Below are 9,806 nucleotides of genomic sequence, written 5' to 3'. Positions count from 1 at the left end.
AATGCCCAGCAGCCTCATGCACCCTACCCAGTAGCAGCGCATGCAACAAGAGGAGAGGTTGGCCGAGCCTTCGGGGGTCAAGCACTTGGAGGGAAGGGGAAGCCGCAGACTAAGGGTTGATGCAACATCTAGAGAAAATGAGTCTCGGGGGGCGGAGGGACAAGCCACATCGACAAAAACCAAGTGCTATGTTGCCTCCTTCCTTGGGGTCACCCTGAGCTTCGACGAGGGGGAGGACTTAGGGTTTTTTCTCTAGCCGCCGGGGACGATGACACGAGGGCCAGTCAAATGTCCGCCTGTTTTATTAAAGTTTGAACACTATCGGAGGTGCTTAATATGGTCATCCAGGGCGCAGTCAGGTGCTATATGTAGTCTAAACCAAGTCAAGGCGAAACACTTTCTAGGCAAATCATTTATACAATGATTTTTTTTTCTTTTGTTTTGCGGGGATATGTGAGGATCTCTTTGACCAGCTCCATGTCAAAACAAAGATTGATTTAGACATATACATAGTCCCCTATGGATGATGTTGACTAGTATCAGTTAACTTGTTGTTAAGAGAAGGAAAGGTGGTATTTATGACCCTGTCTAGTAGCACGAGGCTTTTACTACAAGCTTATTAAAGTTTGGCCCATGGACAAATATGGGGTCATTCTGGTCCCACAAGTATCAAAACCGTATAAATTTGATTTTGTGACACAAGAAAACGATTTAAACAATGACTTAGTGATTATTTCTCTGAAATTAGTAGCTCAATCAAGAACAAAACAAAAACACAAACCCAGAAGGAAACCAAAAATCTGAAAGAAATAAAAAAGGTTTTATTTCATTTTAAAAACTCATGTAATAATTGTGTGTGTGGACCCGCGGGGGGGGGGGGGTGCTGATAATAGAATCTAGAAAGCAATCATGAGTTGTTTGTAGGAGGTAAAAGATTTATTTGAGAAGAATTGCAGGGAAATGTGAAAAAACATAAATAAGATTGGAATGATTATGAAAATTTATAAATATTATAGAAAAAGGCATTGAGATAATAAGCGAAGTTAAAAATTGAAGGAGAGAAAAACTTTAATTGAAATTTTTTGCTTGGTGCCACACGTGTGGGCGTTATCATTTGAGTTCATGATTGCTTCCATTCCCTATCCTTTCTTTTTTTTTTCTCTCAACATCATGCAGGACTAGACTGCCACATGTGCGAGGCTGTCACCATGTCATCATCAAAACCGTTTTTCGTTGACGCGAGAGACCACATATAACCTGACTGACAAAAACAAATCTTGTGGCAAACCATCTTCAAGGCAAATCGACCCAATTCAGTGGCTGACGAAGTTTTGAATGTTGTTTCTGCAGGGGCGAGCGGAATCGACAAAAACGTGAAGGTGAAGCCAGGTACACGCACATAATTTACCTGGCAAGAAATTACCCTGCAAGTGCCTGCAAAGAAGCAGTCCTCGGACAGATCCAGGGCCGCCCCTCCACCAACCCCGGCCTCCGGATCAACCAACCGTTGCTTCTGTCAAAAACCCCGTTGGTTTGTTTATCCATCCATCCATTCTACTACCCCGCGCGCGCGAGCAGATGACACCGGCGGCTGCCTGCCTCAACCTCAACGTGCTCCGCCGAATATTCAAAGCCGTGTGCGTGCGTTGGTGAGTACACTGCGCGCGCACGCGTCCCCACCCCTCACTCATCAGGCGTTTAAAATCACATCATGTCTACTCATTTTTCACCGTCTCCCTCCTCCTCTTCGGCTCTTCCCCCCAGCCAGCTCTAGTCCCAGACGCCCTCTCCTGCTGCCTGCCTGCTCCTCCTCTGTCCCGGAATGCGCGATGCCGGGCACTCGCGGTACCGCCGGCGGGCCGGCCTGCCGATGCTCTCCCTTCTGCTCGCGCTCGCGCTGTTCGCCGGGGGTGCCAGCGGGCAGCCGCCGGTGCCGCCGGAGATGAGGGGCGTGCAGGCGCAGCTCACGGGGCTCACCAACGACGTCGCCCACACCATCTCCGACCGCTTCAGCTTCTGCGTCTCCGACACGTGAGTCTCTCCTCTCTCACCCACCGCTCCCCTCCCTCCTCTGCTCGCCGGTGGCGTAGCAAAGTACGCCGGAAGCTAGCTCTGTTTCCCCCCCTCTCTCGTACGTAGGAGACATATTGTTGGCACCGATTCATCCTGGTTCTGCCGCTGATTTGCGCAGGCAGGAGGACTGGAACGGGGCCTTCAACTACTCCTCCGACCTCGGCTTCGTGCAGCGCTGCCTCGCCGACACCAGAGGTGATCCATCCATCCATCCATCTCCATGCTCGATCCATCCATTCGTGCGTGCGTGCTTGCAGCTCAGGTGTTTGCTGAATTGCTCCTTCCTTGCCGGTTGTTGCTCATTGACCGCTGCTACCAGTTCCCTTGCGCCGATTTGCTTCCGCTTTCTTCATTTTTTAATCCCGCGTTGAAGATTCTCTTTGGCTACACACAGTCAGTGCTGAATTAAATACTTGCTAGCGACGGGCTAACCTGTGTCTGGTCTTTTTGACTGGATCGCATCCATATGCTCCGGCCCAATGCGCCCTGCTATAGCCTCATTTTTAAATAGTGTTTACACTTTTTTTTTCTCCTACTATAAAATTTGATCTATTGCTAACAAATTCCAATTCAAATTCTACTTCTTGGTAATACTGTCGGCGCAATCAGAATTCATTAGTAGCATGAACAAACATGGAATTCGCTCTATTGCCACCCTAACGAAACTGCAAACTTCCACTCCCTGGTATTGTAAACTAGTGCTGTGTTCGGCAAGCAACGTGTATAGATTGAGACGGTTTCTTTTGGAATTGAACTCTTCTCCGGCGCATTTTCTTGAGTTGGAAGGGTCTGATAGGGACTTGGTATTAGGTGGCCATGCCAAGTGGCCTTCCAACGCAAATTTTATCTGTTTAATAATACTTGAATGTGACCTCAACATCATTGGGCTTGACAGGATCAACTCTAAATAATGTTGTCTGCTCTGATCATTCGTATGATCGTCACGAGTTAGCCACTAGTTTGACTTGCCATCTTTTCTGACAAATCCGACCTTATTTTATTTTACATTTTCACATTTTTTTTTTGCGGGGAAAAGAACACCCCGGGCTCCCAACCGAAAAATCAATCCCTTGCTGTGGGACAATTGTTACCACCATTATCATGTAATGTTGTATTAGGTCTAGAGTCCCATACTTTTCACATTGTATCATACAGAAAGAGACTAGTTTCAGATAATATGAGTAAGGTGTCTGATGTGTGAATGAATGCACTCACTCAGGTGACATGCCGCAGCGCTTATGCACGCCGGCAGAAGCGAAGTTCTACTTCACAAGCCTGTACAACCCGAAAGGCGAGAAAAACCTCTTCCTGGAGACCAACATAAACTGCGGCATCTCCGCTTGGTCGCCGGGTTGTGAGCCGGGGTGGGCTTGCTCTGTTGGTCCGATCCCTGCCGCCAACGACAACGAGACCATCCCACTGAGAGCCACCAACTGCCAGGCGTGCTGCGAGGGCTTCTTCTGTCCCCGTGGTCTCACCTGCATGCTCCGTAAGTTTCCTTCGGACACTTCCACATAACTGTACTATTTGTTATTAACTGAAATTTGCAGCAAAGATCGGGCATCGGCTTGTGAAATGACTCGGGTTTTTGTGTCTCCTATGACTGTAGCTTGTCCATTGGGATCGTACTGTCCGCGTGCCAGAGGGAACTCAACCACTGGTCTTTGTGATCCGTAAGATGTCCTCTTTGTATATTTGTTTAGGCATTTTGTTTCATGATAGACAAATGCAGAAGCCATGTTAGCTGAGTTGCTAAATGTATCTCTCTCAGGTACAAGTACCAGATAACTCCAAACTCGACCAATGGCTGCGGTGGCGCCGACAAATGGGCTGATTTTGGGAGCACTGAAGAAATCTTCTGTCCTGCTGGTTACCACTGCCCAAGCACAACATCCAAATTGTCCTGTACCAGCGGGTAATGATCTAATCCTATGGCATCTCCATCTCACCTTACACACTATATGGATCTGTTTTAAGTTGTTTCTTGGTTGTTTCCTCTGCAGGCATTATTGCAAATTGGGTTCCACCAGAGAAGAGAGTAAGCGCAATCAGCATGCCTTCACCACGATATCATCTTTAATGATGCCACCATTGTATTCATCTTGGATAAGCTGACTTTTACCTTAAAATTTTCAGAATGCGTCATTAAAGGCTCATGTAAGGAAAACGAAACGAATGAAAACATCATCATTTTGGGCGCTTGTTTAGTGGTAAATCCTGTAATATTTTGCTAGCTTACCAAGTGCTGTATTTGCAGCATGGAGTACCAAACTCATGCTTGTTGCTACTTGATGCAGGGTATAATAGGCGTGTCGCTCTTGGTCGTGTACAACTGCTCAGGTCAGTTCCTCACTATTCGTGAACGAAGGAAAGCGAGGTCGAGGGAGAACGCGATTCAGCTTGCTCGGCAGCAGCTCAGGGCTCACCAGGGATGGAAGGCAGCCAAACAGATCGCGAGGAAACATGTGACCGGCGTGCAGGACCATCTGTCACGCACATTTTCACGCAGGAGATCCTTTCGTCAGCAGACAGATCTCGAGAATTCTAGCCACAGGGTGCAGGAAGCGCGCCTGATGGGTTCGACCGGGCCAAATGAAAGGTCAGACTCCATAGTGTTTTCAGCTCAGAACACAAGCGAGATATCCGAAGTCATGCCTTCGGTTGTCATGGACATAAGCAACGATGGAGAAGTAGTTGCTACCAATGACAAGCCGGCACCCAAAGGCAAGCACAGATCAACTCAAACTCAAATATTCAAGTATGCGTATGGCGAGATAGAGTTGGAGAAGGCGAGGCAGGAAGAGAACAAGAACATGTCCTTCACCGGAGTGCTTGCCAAGGTGAAGGAGCTACAAAAGGAGATGACCAGGCCTTTGCTCAAGGTTGAGTTCAAGAACCTGACCCTGTCACTTGGAAAAAGGAAGCTGCTGAGGTCTGTCACAGGCGAGCTCCAGCCAGGCCGTGTCACCGCCGTCATGGGCCCCTCTGGAGCCGGCAAGACGACGTTCCTTAATGCTGTGGCCGGGAAGGTGACCGGTTATCAAGTGACCGGTTCTGTCCTTGTTAATGGAGCGCAAGGAAGTATACGTTCTTACAAGAAGATCATTGGCTTTGTGCCTCAGGACGACGTCGTTCATGGGAACTTGACTGTCGAGGAGAACCTTTGGTTCAGCGCAAATTGCAGGTAATAATGGTTGTACATCAGATACACTTTCAGGAATAATTATCTCATCAGTTTCTTAGCATTTCTATTGTGCAATCCTTCAGGCTCCCTGCGAGAATGTCACACCGTGATAGGGTTCTCATTGTGGAGAGGGTTATAGAGTCCCTGGACCTCCAGGGGGTCAGGAATTCGGTGGTTGGGACGGTGGAGAAGCGTGGAATCTCTGGCGGGCAGAGGAAGCGTGTCAATGTGGGGATTGAGATGGTGATGGAGCCATCTCTGCTGATCCTGGATGAACCAACCTCTGGCCTGGACAGTTCCTCGTCGCAACTGCTCCTCAAAGCTCTTCGTCACGAGGCACTTGAAGGGGTGAACATTTGCGCCGTTGTTCACCAACCGAGGTAGTTCTCGAGCCAATATTTATTTTCCTAGAGATGACTCTGATCTTTCTGAAAGGTTTCTTATATCTTCTTTTTCTATACATTCTTCAGCTACACATTGTACAACATGTTTGATGACCTGATACTTCTGGCAAAAGGAGGCCTTATCGTTTACAATGGTCCCATCAAGACCATTGAGGACTACTTCTCCACTCTTGGGATTCATGTCCCCGACCGTGTAAACCCGCCAGACCATTACATTGACATTCTTGAAGGCATTGTGAAGCCCGAGTCAGGCATTAAGGCGAAGCATTTGCCGGTGCACTGGATGCTGTACAATGGCTACGAAGTGCCAAGTGACATGAAAGATGATCTCAAGGCAATGGGCGAGCAGAGCCCGGACGTTGATATCAATCGTTCAATGTCTGGATCAACCCCTCATTGCCTCCCTGCAGGCGTAACTAACGCTTTTGCACAAGAACGCAACCGTCTTGAGCACCGTCTGTCGAAACCTGGTGATCTGTCCAGCAGAAGAACACCAGGAATCCTAAAGCAATACAAGTTCTTCCTCGGAAGGTACACTCAGTATATACAGTTACAAGCTTCTTCCGAAAAAATTTAAATGCTTATCTGATCAGTTGTTACTTCATGCATTTCCTTGCAGAGTTACGAAACAGCGGCTGCGTGAAGGCAGACTGCTTGGGGTTGATTTCCTGATACTAGGTCTAGCTGGGATCTGCTTGGGGACAATTGCAAAACTCAGTGACCCGACATTTGGGATGCCTGGCTATATTTACACTATCATTGCCGTGTGTAAGTTCAATTATTCAGACACCACCTTGTCATACCTAACCTTGTGAAAGCTCTCTGACTTTAAGATACCATGCATGAATCCATGGTGCAGCTCTTCTGTGCAAGATTGCGGCATTAAGATCATTTTCACTTGAGCGGTTGCAGTACCTGAGGGAAAGAGAATCTGGGATGAGCACACTGGCATACTTTCTTGCCAGGGATACCATCGATCATTTCAACACGGCTTTAAAGCCAATCATTTACCTCTCCATGTTTTACTACTTCAACAACCCGAGATCATCAATTGGCAGTAATTACGTCATACTCCTCTCACTTGTGTATTGTGTGACCGGGATAGGATACACTTTCGCCATCTGTTTCAATCCCGGCTCGGCGCAGCTGGTACGTGTCGTGCTGATTAATCATACTGTCCAGCTTCTCGCCCGATGATTCGTCATCACATATTCAGAGACTAACTCACCTGTTCGTTTTTTTCTTACTGCAGTGCTCTGCGCTGATACCTGTTGTTCTGACCTTGTTATCCACTCAAAGGACCACCCCTACATTTCTGAAGAATATGAGCTATCCAAAGTGGGCACTAGAGGGCTTCATAATTGCAAACGCAAAAAGGTTCCATTTCTTTCTTTCTCATCAACACCTCCTGTCAATAGATACTGCATCCAAATGCGTTGGGGATTGTCGCGTTATATATGGAGTTTGTAAACTTCCATTCATGCATGCTCACTTTTTTGCTACTCTGTTTCCTTTCTTTCAGGTATCCTGGAGTTTGGCTAATAACTCGCTGCGGCTTGCTGTTCAGGAGCGGTTTCAATATTCACAACTACCAACTCTGTATTGTGGTTCTGTTCATGTATGGTCTCTTCTTCAGGATTGTTGCATTTGTGGCAATGGTTCTGCTGAAGAAGAGATGAGGGCAGTGCAATTTTGCACCAATTTTTTCATATTTAATCTCTTCATTTTTTTCCCCTGTACATTTGTAAATATTTTTGATGTTTTTTCTTACTGAAAATTATAGAATAGTCACAGAGAGATACAAATAACAGAATTCATACACAGATGTACAAAAGAGTCGACACTATTGACACCATTTTGTTTGCCCACGTTAATTTTCGCAACTCGACATGTACAACTGCCCTTTCATATATTTGAAGCTCATAGGTTCCTTTTTTTGGGGGGTAACATCTTCTTAGATCCAACTTACTGGTTTATGTCATGATTCAAGTAGTCAAGCAATGGCAGCTCAGAAGAAAGGGCTTTCACGAGTTACATACGTTGCTCGTTGCGCAGGTTGTTGGGCATTTCTGTACAAAAATACTGACCAAACAATGTTTTCTCACCTCAACATTCTCCACTTCCAACACCCTCACTTGTAAGATGATTAATTGATGCAGAACATGTCTACATGAAGCGACTTAAAAGACATCAATTTGAAATATAGAGTAAAAAAATTGATTTTTTCAAAACTATAGATACGTAACCAAAAGAAATCAAATCAAACTAAAATATAAAAAAATCTATGTTTTACATAATTGAATTAATGTTAAATTTCAGAATGTTATTGGATGCTAAAGTACAGGATGCATTAAAATTCAAATTTAAGTGTCTTGTTTTTACGTGTAAATTTAAGTTCCATCAAATAGACTACCATTTAGAAATTTTTGGGCAATGGACTAACTTTAGTTTAACAAAATTCCAATTGTAATTAAGCAACAGAGTTATGCACAGGTGTACCGCAAAAAAACATCTCACCCTAAATAAATAAGTGAATAAATTTGTATAATAAATAAATAAATGGATATAAAGAACAATACATCTCATAATAAGTCTGCAAAAGACAATCATCTCATGGATGGCCATGGCTCAGGCCCCTGCGTAGATCAGCTGGGACCTGGGACGGACACTCGACCAGATCCTATTCGGCGCCTTTAGGGCCACCTTTTTTTTTTGCATCTAGCGTACACCCTTCGAACCGAATGTGCCGGAAAAGGAAATCTAAATACATAGCGAGCAATCTCGTCCCAGTTTTTCTGAAGCTTATCAAAATTTCCCAGACGATTTTGGAAAGCTTTTCAAAGTATCCTTTCGCTCTTTTATCTTTTTTGTCAGGACTGGTTTTTCCTGTTTATCATTTTTTCATTTCCATTTTATTTTCTTATTTTAATTTTAGTTTTTCATACATCTGGATTTTTTTAACTTTGTTAAATTTTCTCAAAATCTTGTGAAATTTTCTCAAATTCATAAACTTTTTTCATTTTAGTGATTTTTTCCAAAATTATAAACTTTTTCATATTAGTATTTTTATTAAAGTTTTGAAGTATTATCAAATTCATGAACTTTTCCAATATTTTTATGTTTTTCATATTCATTAACTTTTAAAAAATTATCTACTGTTTTGCAATTAGGAAACATTATTTTTTTGACTTAATATTCATGAATTTTTTCTCAAATATGATGAACTTCTTTTTCCAGATTCACAATTTCCTTAAAGTCATCTATCAACCAGTGAACCAGTTAGTTGTCAACCGGTCAATAGTTGAGCCGTCAAACTTGAAAAGCGAGCGAGAAGTGCTCTGTTGTCTGTTCCTTGCTGGCTAGCAGCTCGCGAGGGCCGCTGCGCTTACTTGGCGCATAGAAAGCGCTAATTAGGAGTAACCTTCTGGGACCTCATGCGTGAGAAAAGGATCCGGCTCCCTCCCCATGCTCTCATTCGTGCTCCCATTTTATCCTACGGCTGTCTTTTTCTTTTTCTTTCTTTCTAATCTAATCACCTTCCGCCCTGATTTTAAGGGGATGAGGCCGGGTCTTATTTTGTTCCTATTAAATCAAGACACGTATGCGGGAGCACAGATGAGCGCATGCGCGAGGAGCAGGCAAGTTTTGTCCGTGAGAAAACCGGGCCACCCCATCCTGTGGCATCGCATCGAGTAGTAGCGTGGACAGAAAAATCGCCAAAAAACTATGCAGAATGTGTCAAACATATAACAAATAATAGCAGCGGCAGAACTGAAGACATTGTCTTCAAATACCTCCACCGGACTGCTGCCTGGCTAAGTATAGAGACACCAACCACTCCATGCCTGATCATATCGAAATCCACGAGTAGACGAGCCTCAGCGAACCAACCTGTGGTTGGATCGTTGGAGGGACTGTGGTATCCCCAGCCCATCAGGGTTCAAGTCCTGGTGCTCGCACTTATTTCAGGATTTCCGGCGATGTGCATTCAGTAGGAGGAGACGCCTGTCGACGACGAGGTGCCTACGACGACTTCGTAAATTTCAAGATGATATGCCAGCTCAGTCTTTCGGAGGTGCTCATAGGGGTAGGGTGTGCGTGTGTGCATTCATAGGGGTGGAGTGAATTGCAGTAAACCACCACAT

General features: G+C 45.0%; 1 protein-coding gene across 1 annotated transcript; it reads left to right on the top strand.

Annotated features, from left to right (window-relative positions):
- The first annotated feature begins 1,721 nt into the window (after window positions 1-1,721).
- On the top strand, window positions 1,722-7,544 carry LOC123187139 (ABC transporter G family member 25). Its single transcript, XM_044598913.1, has 14 exons — window positions 1,722-2,031; window positions 2,192-2,268; window positions 3,293-3,562; window positions 3,683-3,746; window positions 3,845-3,988; window positions 4,077-4,111; window positions 4,210-4,283; window positions 4,371-5,257; window positions 5,341-5,637; window positions 5,728-6,192; window positions 6,281-6,429; window positions 6,521-6,810; window positions 6,914-7,038; window positions 7,184-7,544. Exons 1-14 carry the CDS (start codon window positions 1,823-1,825, stop codon window positions 7,338-7,340), a joined length of 3,243 nt encoding a protein of 1,080 aa, XP_044454848.1. The 5' UTR covers window positions 1,722-1,822; the 3' UTR covers window positions 7,341-7,544.
- The last annotated feature ends 2,262 nt before the right edge of the window (window positions 7,545-9,806 follow it).

The sequence above is a fragment of the Triticum aestivum genome, chromosome 2A (genome assembly GCF_018294505.1).
Source record: "Triticum aestivum cultivar Chinese Spring chromosome 2A, IWGSC CS RefSeq v2.1, whole genome shotgun sequence".
NCBI lineage: Eukaryota > Viridiplantae > Streptophyta > Magnoliopsida > Poales > Poaceae > Triticum > Triticum aestivum.
This window is presented reverse-complemented; position numbering and strand designations above follow the sequence as displayed.